At 42.6% G+C, this 26,788-nt stretch overlaps 1 protein-coding gene across 5 annotated transcripts in view; it reads right to left on the bottom strand.

The window, feature by feature from the left end:
• Positions 1-26,788, bottom strand: part of ARB2A (ARB2 cotranscriptional regulator A) — a 278,294-nt gene that overhangs the window by 20,748 nt on the left and 230,758 nt on the right. Inside the window, exon 11 of one of the 5 annotated variants that reach the window (XM_071731900.1) lies at positions 10,537-10,589. The exons of the other annotated variants lie outside the window; for them this stretch is intronic. Coding sequence (XP_071588001.1) covers positions 10,552-10,589 — 38 coding nt within the window. The 3' untranslated portion in view covers positions 10,537-10,551. Of the gene's footprint in view, positions 1-10,536; positions 10,590-26,788 lie in introns of those variants that run through there. 5 annotated transcript variants of the gene reach the window in all.

The raw sequence follows: 26,788 nt of genomic DNA on the forward strand, positions 1-26,788 counted from the left end.
GGATTTAGTTACTTCAGGAAATAAGATTGAAGAAAAAACATACTTTGCCCCTCTTGGGGAAAAAAGGGAAAGGGAAAGGGGAAGGGAAGGGGAAGGGGAAGGGAAGGGGAAGGGAAAGGAAGGGAAGGAAGGAGGAAGGGAAGGGAAGGGAAGGGAAGGGAAGGGAAGGAGGAAGGGAAGGAAGGGAAGGGAAGGGAAGGGAAGGGAAGGGAAGGGAAGGAGAAGGGAAGGAAGGGAAGGGAAGGGAAGGAAGGAAGGGAAGGGAAGGGAAGGGAAGGAAAGGGAAGGGAAGGGAAGGGGAAGGGAAGGGAAGGGAAAGGGAAGGGGAGAAGGGGAAGGGAAGGGGAAGGGAAGGGAAAGAGGGAAGGGGAAGGGAGAAGGGAAGGAAGGGAGAAGGGAGGAAGGGAAGGGAAGGGAAGGGAAGGGAAAGGGAAGGGAAGAGGAAGGGAAGGGAAGGGAAAGGGAAGGAAGGGAAGGAAGGGAGAAGGGAAGGAAAGGAAGGGAAGGGAAGGGAAGGGAAGGAAGAAGGAAGGGAAGGGAAGGGAAAGGGAAAGGAAGGAAGGGAAAGGGAAGGGAAGGGAAGGAAGGAAGGGAAGGGAAGGAGAGGGAAGGGAAGGGAAGGAAGGGAAGGGAAGGGAAGGAAGGGAAGGGAAGGGAGAGGGAAGGGAAGGGAAGGGAAGGAAGGGAAGGGAAGGGAAGGGAAAGGAAGGGAAGGGAAGGAGGGAAGGGAAGGGAAGGAAAGGGAAGGGAAGGGAAAAGGGAAGGAAGGGAAGGAAGGAAGGGTAAGGAAGGAAAGGAAAGGAAAAGGAAAGGAAAGGAAAGAAGGAAAGGAAAGGAAGGAAAGGAAAGAAGGAAAGGAAAGGAAAGGAAAGGAAAGGAAAGGAAAGGAAAGGAAGGAAGGAAAGGAACCTTTAATAATTTTGCCTCTATTCCTCCCAGCCGATAGTTTGAAATTTGGAAGGTAGGTCCCTGTGTCCTTTTCCAGATTTTTCTCCTACTCACAAGACTTTGGAAAGTCTCATTTGCATATGCTCAGCACAGAGTTCCAGATTTTGGCAGCCCTCACTGGCAAAGGGTTCCTCTGAAGATGCTGTTTGCAATGGGCGAGCTCCAGCCCAGGGCTGATGGGGCTGAGCCAAAACTTTTTTTTTTTATTTCTTTTTTTTTTTTTTTTTTTTTTTTTTTTTTTTCTTCTTTCTCCCCCCCTTAACTGCTGCTCCCAGCTGCTGCAGGCAACTGTGGAAGCAGGCACAGGAACAAAGCACAGGGAGAACTCTGTCCTGGGCTCCAAATGCAGGCAAAACAAAGAGAGAAAAAAAATGATAATAAAATGCATCTTAATAGAAACAGAGAGAAGAACTAGTCCTGGAGGGGTAGAGGGAAGAGTGGACTGATTGACTGTGCAAAAATACCACATTAAAGAGGCAAGGGAATACCAAGGAGGTGTGTTTGTACATGAAGGAAAGAGTTGGGAAAGCTGGAAACTGGCTGCAACAAGAGGCTGGGATACAGGGATGAGGGGCAGCTGATGGTCTGGAACCAGCAGGGACAGAAGGACAGACAAGGAGGGAAGGAGAGGTAGAAAGCTGAGGGACCACAGGAGGATGGTGGTCCTAACTTTTCCAAATTAGCTGAGAGCAGGCTCATACTCCCAGAAGCAAAGACAAAATTGAGTGACTGGGTCAGGGGCTTCATTATTTCACTGAGGAGGTGACAATCTGCTGCTCTAATCCTCTCAGCTCCTTTGCCTCACTTCACCACACCAAACTCTGAGCCTAAACTCTGAGATTTCCACCCCTGCAGCTGACCAGCAGCCATAGAGCACACACCACATGGCAAAAACTTCCCTTTTTGGTCCTCATATCCAGAGTAAAGGAAGCAAATTACACACAGAAAACTACAATAAGAGAATATTTGAAGGGGCAAGTTCAGGACACTCAAGTTTAGCAAACGCCAGAATAGTTCAAGGGAGAAAATAGGGAGGACTTGGTGTTTTTTGGTGCCACTCTGGTATTGCTTTTGTTTCTATTGCCCAGAGTTTTGTGCTGCCCTTGAGGAACACTCGTGTTTTATTCCACCAGGGTCTTCTGCTGACCTGCAGCTATTAGCTGGGAGTAAAGAAAGCTTGTCCAAAGAGCTGGGTTTTTGAGGCAGAATGTGAAATAATTTATAATGCAGTACAGTGAGTAAATGGAGGGCACTGTAGTACAGCTTGGATATGGGAAACTCATGTAGTACAAGACTATGAAGTGTATATTAGCCATTAGATAGGTAGTGAATGAAAGTAAGTGTTGGGATAAAACCCAAGCCAAAAAAAACCCAGCAATTCAAAGCAAAAACTAATGGCAATTTTTAAAGAAAAATAATAGGGAATTAATCTCATTAAGGGAAAAGACCTTTATGGAGTTCCCAAGTTCTGAGAAGGGCTTCTTGGAGTATCTGCAGGCAGGAGTCTCATCACCAGCAATGATCTTCTTGCCAACAAATCACTCACAGCTGAGCTGGCTCTTTGGTCTCTGCCAGTGGGTTTCTTACATTCTGCTCCTGTGGTTTCTGACATCCAAAGTTTCCAGGTCACCTAACTTCCTAGCTGCCAAATATGAGCAAAGCTTCCTCTAAGGCTCAGTCATATTTATTGCCCTAAGATCTGGATTTTTCTCTTAAACTACCTGATGGCAATTGTTATTTTTGCATTATGTTATTGTGATTGCTTTAAAGGAGGAGAGATAATGATGAAAGAGAAAGAAATAATGATGAAAGACAGAAATAATGATTTGTTCTGGAAAAGATAGATGAGTCAGGTACACAACAAGTCAACTGAAAGCTTTGTGTTTCTGTTATCTAATTCTTTCATGAGATGGTGACTGACATTAATTTGAAGAGATGGTGAATCCCTTAATTATGTAATGTGCACCAATGGGACCCCCTCTGTAGGCATTTAAGTGAGGTGACCTTTGTTTCATAGCACTCTGTTATTCTGGTCTCTCCACCTGTATTCAAAACAAATCTCTTGCCAAGCCAAAATAACTGCTGGTTTCCTCCAACTTCTTCAATAAAGTGGCCCATTAAAAATTCCTGAAGGATGAGGAGACCCAGCCTAGGGATGCAGGGAGCTGAGAAACCCCCTGCAGAAGGGCTGAACGTGCCTTGCCCTGATGAACACCACAGCTCAGCTTGGTCTGGGGATGCACTGAAAATCCAGAGGCCACTGACAGCAGAGGACAAACTGCCCTTGAGGGGCACAACACACGAGGAAAGCACAAAGGTACAAAATGCAGGGTGTTTGTCACTGTTTGCTCTGGCATCAGCTGCAAGTGCTCTGTCCCTGTGTAAAGCAGTGGGTAAAGTTGATAAATCAGAACACTGATCACTTTGTACACTGTTAGAGCTAAGCATGCCTGGCCACCAAAAGCAATGTATTATTTTACACTCACATCACACACACCTGTAGACTCATCCCTGAAGTTTGCATTAGGTAACAACTACTTATTTTTTCAAGGTTTGGTTAACAGAACAGTGAAAATGCAAAAAACGAACAAATTAAAAAACACCCCAAACAGACAGTATGAAGAATCACACGAATTCACCAAGTTAGCAAAGAAACTTTTGAGGTTAAAACCCTGTAGGAAAAGATGATGCATCTGAATTTTTACTTTGTATGGTGCATGATGTCCATGATGTATAAAGAGGCAGCTATTTTGGAGCAACAGCCACGCACTGTTTCTTTTCCCTGTTTCAGCTGTTAGCTCACACACATTTCTGTGCTAACATGACAGTATTCTTTGAATGAGATAAAAAGGAAGGATGACATAGCCACAGGCCACTCCACAGCAAAACAGAATCAATTACCCCCAAACAACAATTTAATTGATCAGTTTCAAATACAGAAAATCTGCTGAGCCCAGTTTGAGACATAAAGGGCTCAGTTTCAAAAGCTGGTACCTAATTCTCACACAAAATATGTAGCAAGCCAGGCAAATTACCAAAGCATTAATCTGCCCACAAAGGCAATCACCTGTGCAAACACCCATGTTCAGCAGCATATTTATGACAATTATACTGCTCATCCATCATGTTACCCCTCAGATAACACAGCACACACTGCACATTGTTATCCATGCTTTATGGCCAGCATTTTTTAAATATTACCAAACTCATGTTTGTTGTTCTGTTTACTAGTGCTATCCCACAACACACCTCCTGGCCCTGGCAATCAGGGATGCTGCTGAACACACCCAGCAGGGTTATTTCTTGCTCAGGATGCCATACCTCTGATCTGTGCAGTACAAAAAAAAATTGCTGATGCTAAAAACCCCACTTCTCAGTGGCTCTGAACTGGTGTAACATTACCAGTATCCTGATTTGTTCCAGCCAAGACTTAACCCCATACATCTACCTATACCCTTTTCACTTCATGAGACACCAGGGAAGCAAAATGCTTTCTCTCCTACCATGGACAATGCCCAGTATCTGCCACTACTCCATTTTTTGCCAAAAACTCCCCAGTTACTCGTCAGACTTTCAGAACAAAAAACTTTTCCATTCCCTTTGTCTTGAATGCAAACACACACACAAACTGTTCTGTCTTAAATAGCAAAATCCTATACATTTAAGTCTCTAAAGCATGAAACTGAGCATCCAGCCCACTTTAGAAATTATGCACACAAATGTGTGCAAGACACAAATCAGTTTGTGAAGCAACAGTTACTGGGCTTTACTGATGTTCTTGGGTTTTCCACATTCTTCCCCTCCTGGTCTTCCCAAAAAGTTGAAGTGATGTCATTAGGCACAGAAGGCTTCTCAGGAAATAAATAGGTAGTGGTGAGGTTTTTTTAAAGGGCTCATGGTGTGCATGCTGATGTAAGACTAGTTTTTACTTCATGTCTATAAAACATGTGAATAAGAGTGTACAGAAATCTGAAGCCAGAATATAAAGAATACTAGAAGATTTTTGGCTTTTGATACTTTAAAAAAGAAATACTGAGAAAACAGTTTAAATTTTAAAAATCGCCAAATTTTCAGTCCTTAAGAGTCCTCCCTGTAACCTCTTCAGAGAAAATAAAGATAAAATCATTACACAAGTGGCAACACACATCTGTTCTTCTCTGGCACTTTTGCTAAGAGGAATGTTTGAGCCTTGAATTTGTAACAAGTTTTAACCATGAAATGACAAAGCTGGTAATTTCATGATGCTCCAGCAATAGAGAAATCCTCCACATCAGGTAGCAGTGCTTAAAACCATTGCTTTTTTGCCTTCTTTTACATGTGGCATGGTTCAAGACCCTACAGCCATGGAGACAAAATGTCCTCTGGATCCTTTGGTATTTATCTCCTTCACCTGGAAGCTCAAAATTATGGGGCATGGTTCTGGATGATGCAGATACTCCCCTTCAGCCTCATTCGTTTCCAATTTACAACATTAAAAATAAAACCAGCAAAATTCTTGAACAGTTGTTCCGTGTCCCAGATCCTCTTAGAAGGAACAGGCCAAAGTCAAGCTTGCTGAGCCATACCCCAACCAGAATCTCCCACGGTTTTATATATTTAAGTAGCTTAACATCATTTCAGTGTGCCACACTGTCACAAAGGGGCATTATAAGTGTTAAGGTTGTCAGTCTGCTGAGCTATCAAAGATCCCTTCATGTAGAAATGTAATCAACATCCTTCACATAAAGCTAATCAAATTTGAAATTACTGAGACATGTCACCTTGAGGAGGAATTTGATTTATTATTTGCAAAGTAATCCAGAAAACAGTGAGATGCACAGCCATAAGAGCCACTGTTACCCTGACTTGGTTGACATTACATCAGTTTTGTTGTTGCCTGCACTAATAAACCACGGAACTTTCTTTCTTTGTCTCACTTGCGTCAACATTATATGTGGCTCTGCAGCAGTAATAACTCAGCTCAAACAGTTCAGGAGCTGTTTGCTGTTAATTAATGGCACATAATGGAAAGCACAAAATTGTGTGCAAGCATTTTTCCTCTTCGAGAGGGTCCCACCCTTTCATGGGGATAGTTGCCAAAAGTCATTTTAGCTCTGTGACCTTCCTCGCTTCCTTCTCCCCCCCCTGGGTATCAGGGCCTGCTCCAGTGGGACTGGATTTTAAATGTCATGCTAATAGCATGCAAATTTTTTAAAATGTCACGCAGTTTAAGTGCATACATAATTTGTAGCATATTTACTCATTTGTGGTCATAAATCACACTGCCTGGGGCACGCAACCCAGGCGTGCAAGCCCGCGTACGTTCCTCACGCACACTCACGTTCACTGAGCCAACCTGGAAATCTGCCCATTTGCAACCTGACATCAGGCACCTGACTTGTCTTTTGTCTTTAAGACAAAGACAATGTTGGATCCCACTCAAAAAAAAAACCCCAAAAACCCCAACAAACCCCCAAAACAAAAAAAAACAACCCCACACACAACTGTTTAATTGAGCTGCGATCTTCATTCAATCCGTGCCATAATTTAATACACAGGCACTCACCTACACCATGGACAGAGTCCTCTGAAGCAAAGATTTGCTTTTACCACTGGTATTTGCTCCCTGTGGCTATGTATAGTTCTGTACGTATAGGAATGCATGTTTATGGCACAACATAAATAAGAATTCTGCAGTTGGGATCAGCTATCCTGGTAAGTAAGTGACTATGCGTATAAACAAATCTGTTCACTACCTTCAAATATTTTTATTTGTCATGTAATTACATCTCATATATCTCCTCACAGATGTATAAAATATATTCTTAGGAAAATTGCCACAGAATGTTGTTGCTTATATTAAGTAAATGTTATATTTGTGTACTATGCTGCATACTTACATGCATGAAGCATATTTGTATACATACAGAACTGCCAAATATTTCACTTCTGTTACTATACAAACAGGTTGATATTACTAAAAAAAAAAACCCACATCCCTCTCCTAACTCTCCTGCATGCTTCTGAGACTGGGCTACCAACGTACCTTTCAGAAAATGTGTTTTTACACTGATAAGGCTGCATCACACTAGAACTAAGGATCCTATACAGCCAGGTAGGCTTGTAGCTAAGAACGTGGCTTTTATCAATGCAATTAAATCAAGACTCATTCAAGCTGTAGCTCTGACTGCTGTCATTAGCCAGTATCTCAGGGTGCCAAATGCTCCACCTGACTTCCTGCCTGGGTATAACCTTCCATTTTCCCCATGGTGGCTCATTTTGGGTATTACCAACTGAATTTTTGAGCCTTTCCTTTCCCAGATGCTAAATGGAAGTTTAGACCACCCTTCTGTTTCTGTGTTTCATCACCAAACCCTGTGGCAGGGACCAGAGGTGCTTGGATGGACTGGTAAAATGAGATGCAGAAGTGTGCAGGAGAAGGTAAAAAGAAACTGCCAAGAACTGGCTTTTTTACCAGGCTGCAAATTTTCTTCTTATCCCCGGTGTGGGCTTTGCTAATCTATAAAAAAGAGACAAAAAGTGCACTTATGGGTGGCTTTGAAGACTCCTGCTTCAAACTGCATCAATAAGATCAAGAGGAAACTTAGATTCTGAAACTGTTGGAATTTTCAAAATGGAATTTAAATAACTAAAAGAGTAACAAGGGATGTGAGGTGAATTTCAAAATATTAGCATTAACAACTTTCTTATTTTAGACAGGTTCTCTCTGGCAAATAAAGCCTCTAAGTGATTTAAATAGCATCAATATTATACACAAAAAAACCTGTGGTACCATTAATAACAATGAAAAAGAAAAGAATTCTCATGGGAGATATAAAACCTGTGTGCAACAAGTTATACCCTCCCTCTCCTAATCCAGTCTGAGCCATTTAATTTCATGTTTTTTAAATATATTAAAAGGCTTTCCCCCCCTTAAAAGGTGCTTTCCCCCCACTTCCCCCTCCCCCCCCAAAAAAGCCTTTTATAAAAGCATTCATAATACTGCTACAAAAATGGAAAGCAATGTGTTAGCACATATGACTTTGCCTCCTGAAGGTAAGGATAGCCCCTGATGCCTAAGCTGAAGCTGACCTGATAGACCAAACCCTCTGGGTCTTGAATTTACATTTCACAAGCTTAATATCCTGCCTGATTTATGATTTGCCTCCTTAAACAAAGAAGGCTGTACTCAACAACTTTACTTCTGTATGGGTAACTGTTGATCTGAAAATGGCACATAAAATGCATTTACATCAGCACTGCTAATAGGCCCATAATGATTCCTTATTATGTTTCAGTGAAAGGCAACTGAGTGACAGGTAACTGATTTTGTAGCTCAAATAACTTTCTGCCACCCCCACACAGCTCCCAGCTGCCACACACTTTACACGCCAATACAAATACAGTTGTAAAGTAGACAAATATATTATAACCACCTTATTGAACGAGACACAACACGGAGTGTTGGAGGAGCTGGGGAGACATTCAGTGCCATGGCTGGGAATTATGAGCATGGGAAATCACACTCTGAGGGGGATCCAGGGCAAAAACAGTGCGACCCCTCCCTCTGCCACTGCTTTATCTAAGATCTCAGGAGTGATTGTGCTCAGATAATACCTGTTTTTTTTTTTGTTTTTTTTTTTTTTTTTTTCTGCAGAGGGCTGCAGAAGGCCACAGCATGCTCTCACTCAAGGTTTAACAGGTACTTCAAGCAAAGTGTTTCAGGATAAAGACAAGACGTGCCGAACTCCCCACACGTGTGGAAGGCACCACATGGCTGTGACGGGGCTGGAAGGCTTGCAAAAGCCTCTCCCCCACCTGCCAGGTTTTATTTCCATGTGCCACACTGCGAGTAAATAACAACAAGACATCAGAGCCTGTCTGATAATCTTTGACAACAACCCCAACCCTTGTCATCGCAGCCACAGGAGGAACCCGGCACGTATCCAGCCCTGACCCACCGAGCCTTTTATCTGCATGTGTACTCTCCATGGACCCAGCAAATAAAGGGCAACCTGGTAATTTACACATGAATCAACTTTCCCGGCAGAGCAGGCACCAGAGATGTCCCCCTGTTTTTTTCTGCTGCAGAGAGGAAAAAGAAACGTCCAGGTCTGAGCTTGTCTCCCCAGAAATCGCGCCAGCCAGAGAGGGATGCGGAGGGTCGGCAGAGAGATAGATGCTCTTCTGGATGCTTGATAATAAAATAATAATAATAATAAAAAAAATGTCATCCACAAAGGAGCAGATGAATATTGAGCTTGAAAAGAGGGCTGACAGCAGCAGCAGTGAGCCTTTGTCCTATTCAAAACAGGTAATGTCAGACAAACCAAAGCGGAGATACAATCCTGATAGAAGATGCTACAAGATACCTGAGTGGGTATCTGTAAGGGACTCAGCCTACATTTCAATAAGGTGACAGTCTCCCTGTGCCTCAGGTCTTGTTTCCACTTGCTTGCAGATGCCTTTTGAAAAGGTACATAGATCATTGTGGGCTCAGCAAGAGTATATGGAGTGTTGTGGGCTCAGCAAGAGTATATGGAGTGTGCATTAGCCAGCACTGGTAAAATGAGCTCTATGCGTGCTGAAAATTAGCCAAGAATTTTTACAGTGTGAAAAGTCAGCTGCAAAGACACAACAATGCTTCCCTACAGATCATATCTCACTGCAAAGGGAAACTTGTATTGGTTCATACCCTCTTCCCCAGGGTTCAGAGAGGTGAAGGAGGGTACAGCACTGCTCTGCCAGCTGAGGTGGGAGGCATTCCTGCAGTCTAAGCCATTTCAAACACCACACTGCTATAAAACAAAGGTAGACATTTTATCACTAGATTTGTTAAATTTCCTTTCCTTTCCTTTCCTTTCCTTTCCTTTCCTTTCCTTTCCTTTCCTTTCCTTTCCTTTCCTTTCCTTTCCTTTCCTTTCCTTTCCTTTCCTTTCCTTTCCTTTCCTTTCCTTTCCTTTCCTTTCCTTTCCTTTCCTTTCCTTTCCTTTCCTTTCCTTTCCTTTCCTTTCCTTTCCTTTCCTTTCCTTTCCTTTCCTTTCCTTTCCTTCCCTTCCCTTCCCTTTCCTTCCTTCCCTTCCCTTCCCTCCCCTTCCCTTCCCTTCCCTTCCCTTCCCCTTCCCCTTCCCCTTTCCCTTCCCCTTCCCCTTCCCCTTTCCCCTTCCCCTTCCCCTTTCCCCTCCCCTCCCCCTTCCCCTTCCCCCTTCCCCTTCCCCTTCCCCTTCCCTTCCCCTTCCCCTTCCTTCCCTTCCCTTCCCTTCCCTTCCCTTCCCTTCCCTTCCCTTCCTTCCTTCCCTTCCCTTCCCTTCCCTTCCCTTCCTCTTCCTTCCCTTCCCTTCCCTCTCCTTCCCTCTCCTTCCCTCTCCTTCCCTCTCCTTCCCTCTCCTTCCCTCTCCTTTTCTGGAGACAAAGCCTTTTTTGAGGCAGTGGCCCTTTCTTGCAGCTGATGAGGTATTTCAGAGAGACAAATTTTCCTTTCCTGGGCCTTTTTTCCACCCCACCACTGATGCTGATTCCCTTAGCCCCATCCATCCCATCCATCACTCTCTTGTCCCCACTTGTGCTAACATTTGCTCAGAAGGGCCAGCACAGATTAGAAAGGTGGGGGTGAAACTGTCATCACTATCCATCCTCCAGGCAGCTCTTAATAACTGCAGGCACTAAACAAACACATAATACAGCACAACTACTTAAGACAAAACAAACAAACAAAAATTAAACAAGACTAGTGTGACTGATGTCATGTCTTTGCCCTCTCTAAACTAAAATATAAATGAAAACCCAATGTTTTCCTTCCTTGTACCCTTACTCTTTATAATTACACCTTCTTATTTGGGTTGTATTGAGCTTATCTTTTGTTTAACCTCCTCAAAAAGACAGTCATTAGTGAGAATGTCTTTCCTTTGTAAAATACATGAGAATGAAGACGTGCTTAGAGAAATTAATTTTGCATTTCCAACATAATTCTGTGAGAGTGACAGCTGTGCACCTGATAGACAAAACAGACCTACTCAATCTGATTGTTTTGGTACTTACAGTGCAATACACAGTTTTAAATGATATAGGGGGGATATAAATTAATTTAAGTTTAATAGCAGTACAGCTAATATCAGATCTCAGTTTCCTAGTGTGGTGCATTTTCTGTGCACAGGGTTTGACTAGATGCCAATGATTTTTGAACTATGTAGTGAAGCCAATTAGCTCCAAGAAATGAACTGATACTTCTCTCTAGTGTCACACTAACTGCTACAGTATGAATTATGCTGCTGATAAAGATGTTGCTATGAGCCAAAACATAACTACAAAGACTTAATCAACTTGCAACATTTACATAACCATAATATGAAATTCAGCTTTCAAAGAGCTGCGTTCATGGTGCTAAAGTTATATCTGTGATGGACACTGAAAACAAAGGTAAAAATCCAATATAAACCATGAACTTTTTTCACTGACACGAGGTCTCCTGCTCTCTCTGTATTTTCTGGGACTGCCACTTTTCTCACCTTGGCTGTTGTTGTGTAAATCCCATGCAACATCCCTGAAACCATCTTCACCCAGTTCAATAAAACTGGGTGAGTCCCCCACTGGAGCATGGCCATGGACTTTTCCTCTGGTCCTAACAACAAACTCCTGCCCTGCAAAAACTCCCCCTGAACATCATCATTTATTCAACCTGGAGAGGAGAAGGCTCTGAGGAGACCTCATTGTGGCCTTCCAGTGCCTGAAGGGGCTACAAGAAAGCTGGGGAGGGACATTTTAGGATGTAAGGGAGGGACAGGACATGGGGGAATGGATTCAAACTAGAGGAGAGGAGATTTAGATTGGAAGTTAGGAAGAAGTTCTTAACCATGAGGGTGGCGAGAACCTGGCACAGGTTGCCCAGAGAGGTGGTGGAATCCCCATCCATCCCTGGAAGTTTTTAAGGCCAGGCTGGATGGGGGTCTGAGCAACCTGAGCTGGTGGGAGGTGTCTCTGCCCATGGCATGATTGGAACTGGGTGATCTTTAAGGTCCTTTCCAACCCTGAAAATTCTACGATTTCATGACATGATTTCTATGAAATCAAATTTCTGTGATTTCATAGTGATTCTATGATCACTGTGAAGACCTTTTCATATTTTACAGCTTTGGCCATGCAGTCTTCTCTTTGCATCCTCCACTGGCTCCCATCTTTTGATCATGCTAACTTGAGGAGGTTGTTTTCACTTTCTGGCCCCACGGGCTTCACCTGTGCTGATAAACTCAACACAACCAAGAACACTGCTGGGTACCACATCCAGCTGGCACTGAAGGGGCTGTGCCTGTCCTCCCTCAACTCCACCCAGCCCCAAAACGAGGGGATGGCATCATCCATAGAAACAGCTCCAGGGAAACCTCTGGACCAGAGCAGTGGATGGAGAACACCCCATGGCACAGGCAAAGGTGCACCAGCAACTCTGTGAGGAGCATCAAAGCAGAGGCAGCTGCATCCCAGTGCTTTGCATCCTTCTCAGGCACTTTAGTTTACTAACACAGACCTACATGACCATCCTGCCTGCTGCCTGACCAACCCACCTTTCTTTCAAGCTCAGGTCAGCTCATCACACAGTCCTCCAGGGACTCGTGCAAACTTTTCTATACACTTCTCCAGACCTACTTGAGAAACTTCTTTCAAGTTCTTCAACAAACCTCTCCCTTGCTGAAATGCCTGCAAAGAACCAGAATAACCTGGCTGATGGTCCTGTTGGCTGTCACTGTGCCAGGGTTTAACCCTGGCTTGGCAATTAAACTGAGTAAGAGAAGCTCTCTATTAATCTGTCTCTCCTCCCTGATAAAGAAAGGAGAGAGAAAAAGGGAGAGAGACTGATGGGCTGGAAACTGAACTACACAGCTTTAATGAAACAGTAATGAGAAACAGGAAAAATTACTAAATATATACAAATATACAGGAAAATTGATCCCACGTTCCTTCCCCTTTTCTCCCCCAATAACTCTCAGGTCACCACCGAGGCTGCAGGGCAGCCCTGGGAAAGTCCAGGCTGGAATCCTGGGGTCAGCAGCAGTTGGGAGCTGGAGGCAGGAACACACAGATAAGGGCTGGCACGGATCAGGAGCACAGGCAGAGGAAGGGATGGAATCCTCCCACGATACTGAAGGAAAACAGGGAATGGGGGAAGAAAGGGAAGCAGGAAGGGCAGGAAGCTGGAAGCAGGAAGAGGTTTGACCCTTGTGATCCCTCAAATTTATCCTGAGTATGAGGTGTATGGGATGGAATCCTCTGTTTGGTCAATTCTGGCATCTCTCTTGTCTGTTCCTTCCCAAAGGAGGCTGCAGATGGGACCTCTTTATTCCTTCTGGAGGGCAAAATGTTCCTCAGAGCTGAGCAGTGTCCTTGGCTCTGCACACCAGGCTCCAGCAGTAACTCTAAACATCAGTGGTATCAGTCCTAGAAGCAGACACTGACTGGGAAACTTGCTGTGAAACTTGCTCTTTCATGAAGCAGAAATTGCATCCACCTGGCTTTGCTCTCACTGTAGCTCAGGTGAGTCACCTGTGGTTCTTTGCCATGTCCAGGAAGACCTCTTCATGGAGAAAGTGATGCTGGGCTGAGAGAGGAGGCCTGGGTGTGCCATGAACTGCAGAATTAGTGCAAAAGGGAGCTGAATGACTGAGGTCACATCACATGCTGGAAAAAAAAACAGCTCCACAGGACACACACTGGAATGGTTTTCAGGGAAGCACCACGTTGACCAAATGTTTTCAGAGGACCAATGAGAACAAACTTTTTTCATGGGCATGTAGAGATAGGGTGATGATTTTGAAATAAAAGAGGGGAGATTCAGGCTTGGATGGAAGGAAAAGGAATTTCACAATTAAGGTGGTGAGACCCTGGGTGCCCAGGGTGCCCCCAGAAGCTGTGGCTGCCCCATCCCTGGCAGTGCCCAAGGTTGGATGGGGCTTGGAGCCCCCTGGGCTGGGGGAAGGGTCCCTGGATTGTCCAGGTGGGACTGGAGGAGCTTTAAGGTCCCCTCCAACCCAAACCCTTCCATGATTCCTTGCTTATTAATTCGAGGAGCATTAATTATGGTTGCCTCATCCCTGGAAGCTTTCATGGACACCTGGGATGGGGCTTGGAGCACCCTGGGCTGTGGGAAGGGTCCCTGATCATGGCAGGGGGGTTGGGACTGTGTGGTGTTTAAAAACTGGTCCCTTTAAAAACCCAAACCTGGGATTCTACAACCACACCAAGGGTAGGGCAGACTCAGTGCATGTACCACTGCCAAGGTGGACCAGGCATTATGGAGCTCTGCTTAATATCACCAGGGCCAGCTGATAACTGCTAGAAAACCATAGTCTCCAAATTTCCACCATCACCTCGTTGCTGTTGATGGTGAAAATCTGTTTTGGTGGCTTACACCCTTTGATAGTTCTGTCAGGAAACCATATTTACAGGCACCTGCAGAAACTGGGAACTTGTCCCCAGCAAAAATGGAGAACTGGAACAGAAAGGAGATTGGTGTTTTGTGTTCACAGCCAGGAAATATCAAATACTGACTGTCTCTCCTGGCATACACATCCATAGAGGTCAAGACCAGTGCAAGGTGTTCATTGCTCCTCATCCACATTGGGTTTATCTTGCCATCCTTTTTATGTTCTTTCTTTGCCTTCACTAGTTGAAGGAAAACTTGTACCTTGCCTTTTCTCCTTCTGCAGAAAAGCAGAGACTGCTTCAGAGAGACCAGGTCCCCCAGGGGAAGAGAGAGGCCCCTCACATTTCTGCTTATCAAGCCAGACACCTCTCCTGCAAGACCAATTTGACAGATGCTTATTTGTGACTTTTGAGCACAGCAATGTCTTAGCTTGCTCTCCAAGATCCCTTGTTGACAATATTAAATTCCTTTTGTAGCAAGAAGATGGCCAACCTTTCTCACAGAGTCTAGTTGTAGCCAAGCAAGTATCTCCTTCATTTATTCTGAGCTGCCTTCTGAGACTGAACAAACAGGTCATATCACACTGAAAAATTAATTTCTGGTAGAAGACTGCCTAAACCATCTAAATTTTGAAGTCATCTCTCCCACTCTTACCTGGGTACAGTGCAATTCAGCAGATGCTGAAGGAATTCAGGCCCAGCTAGACAGTTTGCAGACCAAAAGCAAAAAGGACAGGAACCAGGAAGAAACAGTAAAGCAGAATGTATGAATATCCCAAGTAACTCTGCATCCCCTGGAAGAAGTAACTAGAGGCAGGACCCAGGTCAATAAACTGTTCGTAGGAGACCTTCAGTGCAACTGTACTGATAAATTTGCTGATAAAGACTTCTGTTGTTCCTTTGATTTAATTCCGTCAATAATTTTATATCTTCATTCACCTTTTCAACCCTGACTTTCCAGCTGGCTTTTATCCTGCCCCAGGGCAGCCGTGTACATACTTACAAAGCCATGGATGCAAATAATACATTAAAATACATTGAAATAAAAATTATACACAACAAATATGTGTAATTATATATAATTTCCCCCACAGCTGACATGAAGGACCACCACAATTTGTAAGGTGTCCCCATACCACTGCAGCTGCCACCTGCTCAGGGTCACTCCTGAGCATCATGCACAGACCCTCCCTCCATCTGCTGAACCAAAGTGCTCAGCCCCTTCCTCACATGGGGGCACAAATTCCTGCTGAAATTTACAAGACACAGGGGAGATGAAAACAGAGAAAGGCAGCAGCCACGACTGGTGGTTGTCCTGGGGAAGAAAAAAGCTGCAGGAGAGGTGGATGAAAACACCGTGCTGGAGAAAAGATGTATTTTTGCATGTCAGGAGTAACATGGTCATCATGTAAGAAATACTTCCAGATGTGCCATGCTGGATGTGTTCCTCTTTTTAACAAGGATTACCAGGCTACTTAAAGAACATGTCTAAGGCTAGGAATGTCATTGGGATCCATGGGATATGGCTACGTGCATTTTCCTATCACTCAGGTAAGAACTTTTCTTAATACGTGGCCTGCCACCCAGAATAAACATGAAATAAGAATTTGCTCAGCTTTTACCCATCGAAAGTGTCCAAATGTGTCTTGCTAACATGCATCATTTTCTCTCCCCTGTACTGAAAAATATGCAGCCCAAAAAACTTTTAGCTGTTAATAATGTACAGCAGGAGAACATGATTTAAACCTCCGTGTTAAATACTATTTAAAGGGAAGACAAAGTTATTTTTAGGACAAAAGCAACTAGAGGTTTAGTTAAAATTAGTTTAAAGTGCAAAATATTTGCATTCAATTTGATCTAGATGTCAGCCAACAACATCTCGTTAAAAAGGGTTGGACTTGATGATCTCTGAGGTCCCTTCCAACCCGGCTAATTCTATGATTCTATGAAAAAAAAAAAACAACTAACCTCTGTTTGCAAGACTGTATAAAAAGTAATTTCTTTTCCTGTATCAGGGTGCACTCCAGGCCCCAAATAAAATTTCAGACACAAATTGCACTTTCTTCATGATTCCCTGCAACTTTTTTTTTTTTTTTAAATACAGAGTACATTTTATTAAAATGAAATTCATATTTTAGGAGTGAAGAGATCTGAAATAACAGCATTTAAGGGGCTGTTTAGACAGTATTACTCGTTTGACACTGAAGGTTTTGTTTTGGTACACAGAATATAGAACGATTTCCTCAAGATATCTTGTGTTCAGCATAAAATATTAAAAATGTCTCATCTCCGAGAGATCTGGTGGGAGTTCATGACAGATGTGTTATATCTTTTTTTTTTTTTTTTTTTTTTTTTAATTTTTTTTTTTGGAGCATTATTGAGTCTAATTAGCCCTGATGATTTACCCATGACAGTATGAACTTCTTGAGAGAGAAGAAAAAGTGGAGCATAATTTTTTTTTGGAGCCAAGAACAGACATATTTTTTTCAGGGGGGTGGAGGGGAGAGATGGGAGGGAGGAAAAGCACCAACTTGAGGTGGTTTGCAACAAATGCCCACGAGTAGCCCTGGGAGTTTTCACTTATTCATGCACTGCCATATGATCCATCTTTTCTTGCCTTCAGCACTACAAACCAGCCTTGGTGCAACCCGCTCTCCAGGCGCTGGCTCAGCAATCGTGTTGCTGCTCCTTATCTGAGCTTGACAGATTTTTTATTATTTTTTTTTTTTTCACAGAGGAACCAACCCCTCTGGATGAGCTCGAGGTGATGCCAAAAGCCTTCTTGGGTGAGGGAAGGCATGGCTCAGCATCCCTCTCACACCCCTGCTCCTGGGACACCAGCTTGAGATGATGGGGGGAGGGTCCAGGAACCAAAATGTGGGAAAAAAAAAAAAAAAGTTTACTTTTGCAGGCAAGGCTTCTCCCCTTCTTTGGGCCCCCTGTTAAAAAAAACACCTTGTCAGAAGTTCCTCAGAAGACACAGAGGTTATCAGAGGAGGCTTGCAGCTGTGGCCAAAGGAGACCCCGTGGTGGCCAGGTAGAAGCTGAGTGGGGAGAAGCCGTCAGGGGGACGAAAAAACCAATTTGCATTGAGGATGGAAAGGGGGCGAAATGCAGAAAGTTAAGATTTTTAAAGTTTCAATTAAACCATCGGTGGTGTGTTTTTTTGTTTGGTTGGTTTTTTTCTTTTTTTTTTTTTTTTTCACCTGACTGTAGCCCCATATGGCAAGGTCAGCCCTTTCAGTGAACAAACAGCTCGGTCGCCTCCAGTGTAGCTGTTATCTGCCTCAACAAGGGGAGACATTTGGCACAGCCTAAAGCTGGGGCATGAACCCTGGCTAAGCTTAAGACATTTATCTGACAGCATCAGCTGACACTCCACAAACACATTTGCTCTCCCTGACCCCAGAGCATTCGTGATTAATCAAAAATGTATCTCGGATCTTGAGAACAAGCTACAAGCAGGCACACACACACACAAAAGAATATGCTCTCGATCCCGCTTATCGACTCCAGAGGTATATTGAATTTAGAAATAGCAAATAGAATAAAATGATCAATACCTTCTCACTTGTCCATGGAAGAGCAAACTTTATCCCTCCAGCAACAAACATTGATCATGTAAATGTTTTTGGAGCTGCTTTCAAGTGAAGAAAGCCAAGGCACGGGGTTTGTTTTTTTTTGGGTTTTTTTTTTTTTTTTTTTTTTGGGGGGGGGAGGAGGGGTGGTGGGTGAGGTGGGAAAAGTCGACGGTGCACGTGTGCCTGGCACTGGGTTTGGGAGTCTGCAAAGAGCAGTGAGAGCCCCCGGGGTGCAGCAGAGCACCTGAACCACCCTCCTCCACCACTACATATTGCTAACACCCAGTTTGGGAAAGACTGTGCCAAGTGATCTTAATAAAACATTATAGAGGGGACTTTAAAACTTAATGAAGGCACATAATCTGCTTCAGAGAAAACTCCCTGCCTTAATTTAAATGAGACACAGTTATAACATATCCCCTATGCACTGTTTACAATTTATAATTTATGTCTCAGTTCAAATACACTACTTTCTGCAGTCATCTGCTAAGTGATATGATTAGCATCTGAATATTGTAATATTCTGCTTCTCGATACTCAGAGTGATATGGTGCAGTGCATTTGTATTTTAATACTTTTTTTTAAATTTTTTTTTTATTCACTAATAAGCAACCTGAGCTCTAATTAGTGGAGAAGAAAGAAATCACACGCCCCACCCAGCCTAATTTGAAAATGGTTATATCTCTGTAAAACCTCTCCACCATTTCACTTATTAAATCCCACTCTCTTCTGGTTACCTACTGCTCAGGCTACCAGTTGTTTGTGCTCACACAACACCATCACTCCACTACAGCAAAGCTACTCTATTTGCTCTGGTCCCTTTTGGCACAGCAAACAAACTTTCATTGCATGTGCTCTCCATAAAATGGTGGTACTAATTAGAAGATATAAACTCATGCTGAGACATGATATGAATTGGCTTTATGCATCTACTAAGCTCACAGCAGTATTAGATTTATACTGTTGATGCCCTCAACTAATATTCAACTGGAAACTTAACAATTTTTATTTTTATTTTTCAAATCTGCAGGAAAAAAAAAAGGGAAGCAAGAGGGATGGTGCCTCATTAATGCAATTCGCAGAACCTCAGTAATCCACACTCCACTAATCTCCACATTCATAAGCAGTGCACAGAAAAAAAAAAGGAAAAAGTAAAAGAAAAGTCTTTTTTTTTTTTTTTTTTCCCAGCACAGACTGAGAAATGGGATGGGGTAGTGACAACTCATGCAAGCACCACCCCGTGTCCATACATTGCTTTTCCAGGGGCAGGCATCATCTCCCCACCAGAGCCTGGAGGTGGCTACTGGCATGTGCTGATCAACCACACAACTTGGAGTGCTACTGTTAAAAACACTGTGCTAAGTTTTCCTTAAAAATGAAAGGAAAAAAAAAAGAAAAAAAAAAAAGGGAGGGATTTGTTGGTCTACAAGGACTAGGAGAGCTACTCAGGTGCCCCAACCTGATGGAAGAGTTTGCATACATGATGGTTCATGACAAACCTGCTCAAATTCTTGCAACATGGGCTGTGGGCACTCAACATCACAGCTGTGTGTTTTGACATCCATGGTGAAAATGAGCAGAAAATCTGACTGTTCCATATCAAGAAGTATTTTCACTAGTGCTAATGCGCCTTAAATACCTTGTTCCACAGATGAGTGGCCTGGCACCTGCTGCATGAGAAATAGCCAATTACTGTTCAGTGTCTCTAATTTTCTGATTCAATTAGCATGCTTCAGAGCTTTCCAGTTTAATTGCAAACTACTTCACAGTTAGCTCTCTGATTAATCATTGCCCATCTGCAAGCCATCGCGAAACTTGGTGGAACAAATCTGTGTACTTTGGAATGCTGGGAGCTTAGCAAATCAAACTTGTTTTGGTATATAAAGCTTTAATTTTGTTTGCCCTTTTCAGCTGCACTTGTAAGAAGCTCTGTATACTGATTAAACAGGAAGCCCAGACAATAATATGCTACATTATGCATATAATTACTGTAAATACAGGCGCGACTGTAGAAACATTGCTTAAGGTTAGGTGGTAACATGTATGGAGTAGGGGGGGGGGGTCAAGAAAACACATTTGCAATCAATTTCTCCCCCATGATGACAGAAAGGAAGAATGGGGGAGGGGAAAAGAGGTTTGAGGTGGTGGGGAAAAGAGGTTTGAGATGGTGCTGCAGCTCAGCACCTGAGACTCGAAGTGTTCCTGTGACCCCACACTTGTGTAAAATCAGTGCACACCATTCCCCACTTCCTTCTGGGAGGGAGCTGGTAACTTCCCAAAGCTTGAAGAAAAAAAGTTTAAAAAAGTTGTACTCTGTTGATTAATTACCATACCTATACTTTTTCTGTACACTTTTGGCTTAAAGCAGAAGACTGACTGTTGGGCACAGCTGTAAGACTGCCGAGGTGTCATGGAGCTACCACTTATTCTGTATTGTTTTACACCAAAACCAGTAATATCCACTGACCTGACACAGCTTCCCAATTTTAGAACTATCTTATCCAGGTGCACATCAACTACCTGTCTGGAGGACTTGATTACAAATGCAACAGTATATAACACAGCAGGAAATCAGCAATTACCTTCAGAACTGCTGATATTTTGCACATAGGGAAGTTAAACATGATTGAAGCCTACAAATTTGAAAATTTTGCCTAAATTCCCTGGAAGATTTCAGCATGCATTAAGCCAGTGTACATGACTGAGGCATCAGTCCTGCAGGATGCCACACATCCCTGATTTGTGATAAATCCAGTAAGATGCCACGGTGCCCAGTGTGCTGCTTTCCTGACCTGGAGCCTTGGTGAATTTCCAAAACCCATTAATTACTTAAAGGCACAAACCAGGTTGTTGCAGAACTTAATAATGCATTTACATTATTTTACAACATTTATTTACATTTACATTATTTTACATTATTATACAACACCATTTTCCTAAACTGGGTGAGGTATATATGTCACTTTCCAAGAATAACCTTTGCAGCTTCTCCATGATGAACAACACAAGTTGCAAAGTTTTCTGATAACTGTGACACACCAGTTCCCCTTCAGTATTTGTGTGCATGTGGACAACTCTTGGGTAGAGATAATTTTTTTTCTGTATCACATCAGTCAGAGTACAGATTTAAAATACCTTATTTCAAGCCATGCTGAGGAACACGCTTCTGCTCTGGGAAAAATTAATTCAGCTTTGCTTATTAGTGAAAAAAATAAAAACAAATTTTATGAATTCTAGAATTCTACATGGCTTTTTTTTTTGTTTGTTTGTGTGTGTGTGTTTCTGAAGTCACTGTAGCTTTTACTGGTAACTGACCCATGGGGTTACCAAAATAACCTCCTTGATAATGACTAGTTCTGCATATGGTCACAGAATGCAGAAAACAAAGGGAAAAAAAAAATATAAATTCTTAACACTTCCAAGAAAGTATCTCCTAAATGAGTAAGGCATTGCTTGCAGTGTGAGTGCCTCCATGTCCACTATAGTCAAGGCAAATTATGCAGCTAAAGCACTGATAATTTTCTTCATTTAAGGGTAATATTCTCAGCTCTGAGTGTGTGAACCTGTGCTCAGGGCTCTCTGGTCAGGCTACCCCACCACTTGGAGATGCAGGACTGTGTTTTTCCCAGAAGTTTGTAAAACATGGGGGTCCTCCAGAAAGCTTTGCTGGGATGTGAAATCCCAACCTATGGACCCCCAGCCCTGATGCTCAGCCCTTGTCTCTTGTTATCACCTTGTCCCAGCAAAACAGGTGACTCTCCCTGTGCAGCAGTTCAGGTGGTTTTCTCTGAAGCATCATCTTAACAAATATTTACTGTGCTTTGGAACCAGAGCATAAAAAAAAAAAAAAAATAATAAAAAAAAAAGTATATATATATATAAAACCCAAACCACAAACAAGTATTAAAAAAAAACCCAAACCAACCAACAAATTACTTTCACTTCACAGAGGGGGATTATGAAAATAACTTCACTGCTGTAGGGATGATGAACTTGCCAGAGTCAGCACACAACACTGTCTTCCATGGCAAACAACCTTGCAGGGCTGCCTCTCTCCTGCTGCTGTCACCACCCCAAGGGGACCAGAGAGCAAAACTGAGCAAGCATGAGAAAAAAAAATACCTGCTGGCATCATTTGTGGGAAAAAGATGTTCATCTTGGTGTCTGCAGGGTCCTGCTACAATCTGCATCATCTCAAGTCACTGCTGGTTTCCATCCCCACCTATGATCCTGCTTCAAGACTCCTCTGCAATTAGTAATCTTTCTTTCCTGTGGTACCATGGTTTGTTTTAAATACAGCTCTTACAGTTCGTAAAAACTGGTCTTTTTTATGCAGGTTGTGAAAAAATAAAAAAAAATAAAATGCAGTATCGTTTCATTTTCTCCTTGGTTTAGTTTGCTCCCTTTTCAGAAAATGTCCCAAAGCTCAAACTTCTAAATTCCTCACTGTTTTGAAATGAAAGGGGTTAGAAAATCTTCATAAACAAGAGGCAGGGACACATACACACACTAGTATTTTTACTTCCTTTTAAAACATTTTTCTTTTCCTCATTAAAAAAACCAAGAAATTCAAATTACCAGGAGTTGAGGAAGTCTCAGGTACCTTTTTCACTAAACCTGCCTGCACATATTTAGCCTCTACTTCTGATGAAGAAGAAAGGTAAATATTTTTTTTGTTAGTTACTTTAACTTTTAAAGTTTCCAGCTATGAGAAGAGTGACTTTTACAAACGAAGGCTTGATCTTCCCCTACTTCTTTGTTTTTAGGGAACATTCCTCATCTTTCTAGTGGGTCTTTTAGAACATGGCAGAGCAGAAACAAATATCAGCACTTCTGAAGTGCAGAACTGAAGAGCTTTATCCTGAAACAGTGGTTTGCTATTGACTTAGAAAACAAGAAAAACTGCAAAAAAACACCTGAAAGGTGAAATCCATCCCAGTGAAGGCCAGATAAGAAGAGGGATGGTACAAATCCATCCAGGGATGCTACAAATCAATCCAGGGATGCTCCTGAGCAGTTCCAGGTTGGTGCCCGGCGCTCCTGGGCTGCCACCAAGAGCCCACGGTTCTCTCTGCCCTGAAAAAGCATCTTGAGCAATTTGGAGGATGTTAATTATTCAGAAACTATGTGACTTGAAGAGTAACTAACAGAGCTACCCTGCCAACGACGAGATGCCTATTAACAAGTTTGTGGAGAAATTTTAGACTTCATTAGTAGTTATTCCCAAAAGGTGCTGGTCCGTGGAGACAACCTGCGTGTTGTCAGACATCTGTAGTTACAGTCAGGCACCAATTACTGGTCCTGCCTCTGCCAGGTTTCTGCTGAGCTCTACACGGAGTGTATTTCCTTACATTTTGACCCAAGCTGTCCACTGAAACTCAGTCCACTTCACTCCTTCTCGGGTATGAGGCAAAGCAACGAAAATCAGGGGAAAAAACGAAACAAAGCAAAAATTGTAGTTGGAAAATATCCACAGATGACTTTGTAGTAACAAAATACAAACACAGTCCCTCTTTCCCTCACTGTCACTGAATTATCATTGCTGTGTTAGTACATACTTGTTAAATATTTCTGCAGCTCAGGTGCAAATATATTTCACTCAACATCTTGCATACTGCAGTACCCACTTTTAGCAGAAGCACTTGAGCTGCTGGTCCCCAGTGTAGAGAAAAACAGGCTCAGAGCTTTTTGAAAGCAGGAAGCAAAAGGAAAGTCTTAGCTTAGGTGTTTCATTTAACTGTGAAAAAAATAAAATAAAATTAGTATACTAGCTATTAATGCTCCACCCTGCCTGTGCTGAACTCACCCAGTCCCTTGCTGGGGACACAAGAGTAAATTCTGCAATGGAAAACTGATTTATTTCAGCAGGTATCACTAAAAAGCATGATTCCTATGTATAAGGAGAGCATTCTCTTAAAAAGAGAAGAGTTATGCTAGGTCAGCAAAATAATAATAATAGATATGAAATAAGGACATGAATAAGGAGCAAAGAAATAGGGCAGGACAGCAGTGGGACAGGAGTGAGGACACTGGGTGCAGGTTCAGGGTACTCCCTGCTTGTAATATTTCCCTTCCTTGGAAAAAAAACAGAGTAAATAGAAAAAAAAAAAAAAACCAACAAAAAACCAAACCAAACCACCCTGCATTTGTCCAGAACTGGGACAATCCTGAATATACTTGTTAATATATTTGCACATAATATTTTACTGCATTTTACATCATTGTAGTAGCCACAGAGGCATCCAACTTATTTTAAACAATTACTTCAGATCAACACCTTTGCATTAATATCAGTGTAAACTCAATATATTCATATAAACCTGAAAATCAGCTGTTGTGCATATCCCAGAGGTGGTTTAACACATCCATCCATATATGCATGTAGATGCTTATGAATATCCTGCTGCTTTGAAAACGACCCACTATGTTATTTCACCACAATTTGCATTTTTATAATAGGTTATTGACTGATTTTAGGTTTAAGGGACTAAGGTAGTATTTGGTAATGACTCTGTGCTACAAGTTTATTGCAAGTGCCCAAGGTTCATTCACCCCAAGCAATTCAGTCAATAACCAATTTTTATACTTCTATCTCCTCCAAAATTCCAAACCAATAATCCCTGGCTTTTTTTTTTTTTTTAATTATTTCAGTATCAGACTAACATTTCCCATGGAAATCAATATGGGTGAGATCCATTAGCCAAAAATCTGCAGCACTGCAATGCAAACATATTAAAAATATTGATCTTGCAAGCTACTGATGTTTTGATTGACTTCAATGTTTGTAAGCAGCAATAACAGAATTCCAATGACCGAAACAAACTTTTGATTAAAATTATAGATTTTTAAATTTTTTTCTATTTTACTGTTTCAAAGGGTATCGCATGGTTTGCTTGTTTGCTGTAAATGATCATAGTAGTAAATACTTATTCAATTTCTCATTTGTAGATATTAAGGTCTGCCACAGGTTACACATCTTCAAATATACTTTCCATCACTTTTGATGTTTCAGTTCTACTGCATTAGATGTATAACACCAGCATGGGCAGGGCCAAGCATATTTTTTTTCATCATTTTTTCCTTTCTGGATCCTCACATCTTGTGTGTTCCTGCTACCAGCAGTGGCAGGAATTTGATCTCACTCTGCTCTTTTTTATCACTATCCAATAAACTTCAGCTGATGTTTTTGCAGCAGCTGGCCAAAATTTTTGCTCAAGTCATTGCCCTAATGTGGTTCCTCCTTCCAAAAGAAACATCTTGGCTAAAATAAAGAGATATTCTATGCTCTGGTTATTTTTGTCCTGGGTTATTTATGTCCTGGCATATACTTTTGTTGCCATCCAGTCTGAACATCCCACCATCTGGGCCACATTTACTAGAAGTAAATATACTAGGAGAGAAGTGGCATCATCCCTGCCTTAGGGATGGGGAAGCAAAGCACAGAGAAATTGAGGGAAACCTTCAGACTACCTATTTCCCACCTATCTCCTAAAGGCTATGATGCAGTAGCTCCAAAGGATGAGATTTGTCATCAGGAGGCACCTGTCCAAAGTTTAGGACACAGCTCCAGGTGACTTTATGTGGGTATTGTCTATTTTTGTCACCCAGCAGTGATGCCAGAGGAATCTGCCACCCTGAGGCCCCTTCCAGCACTTCCATGGGTCAATATTAGAGCAGTTTAAGATCTCCATGGTCAGACTCAATTTCCTCCTGACCTTTTTTCTCACTGAAGGTTGGTTTTCTTCATGGTTTTTACATTACAGCTGGGCAGGCAGCTATAGGGAAAGGTATAAAAAAGCCCATACAGATGCATCACATGGATTGTTCTGCTATTTTTTTTTTTTTTTTAAAATTTTTATCTCACAACCTTCTTCCTGCTGACATCCAACTCACCAGCTCCCCAGCCCAACCTCACCCATGTGGCCTGTGGGAAAAAATTACCCAGAATGGGAATGACCAAAGGATGAGGCACAATGAGGTGCCTGGACCATGCAATTAAGCAAGAGAGAGGTGGTACCTGTGCAGCACTTAGAAAACATCCACCACCAACGTACAGTTTAAAAAATTCTCTTTCCTTTGTCACTGCACCCATGGAGCTGGGTTAATCCTTACCCCACAGGCTGAGGCTTTCTGGTGGGGTGTGATGCCCAAAAGCTCTGTGCCACCAACAACCCCACATCCATCTGGAAAAGCCCTGGGGTCCAGACCTGCAGACCTGGAGCCCTTCTCCTGCCTCTCCCACCCAGATGCACCCTGTTGAGCACCAGGTCTCTGGTTCTGCTGTCCCACTACAGTTACACCCTGATTGTTACCACTGATTGCCCACTTTGAGATGCTTACCCAGAGCCAGCAGACCACAGTTATCAAGAAGCTGCTTGTGGCAAGAGGAATAATAGGATGGTTTTTGAGGAATAATAGGATGGTTTTGGCTGGAGAAGAATTTCAGAATCACAGAATGGTTTGGGTTGGATGGAACCTCTGAAGTTCATCTCAGTCCACCTTCTCTACAGTGAGCAGGGACATCTTCCATTACATCAGGTTGCTCAGAGCCCCATCTGACTTGGCCTTGACTGTTTCAAGGGATGGGGCATCTAACACCTCACTGGGCAACCTGTGACAGTGTCTCACCACTCTCATAATTGTCAAAAAAATTCTTCCCTTCTTTCAAAAAAACCTTCCCTTCTTTCAGCTTAAAACCTTTTGTCCTGTCACTGCAGGCCCTCCTCACGGGCTGGTCCCCATCTTTCTCATGGCCCCCTTTAAGTACTGAAAATCAGTAATTACTGCTATAAGGTGTCCCCAGAGCCTTCTCTTCTCCAGGATGAACAACCCCAGCTCTCTCAGCCTGGCTCCACCAGCCCTCAAATAAT

The sequence above is a fragment of the Heliangelus exortis genome, chromosome Z (assembly GCF_036169615.1).
Source record: "Heliangelus exortis chromosome Z, bHelExo1.hap1, whole genome shotgun sequence".
Taxonomy (NCBI): domain Eukaryota; kingdom Metazoa; phylum Chordata; class Aves; order Apodiformes; family Trochilidae; genus Heliangelus; species Heliangelus exortis.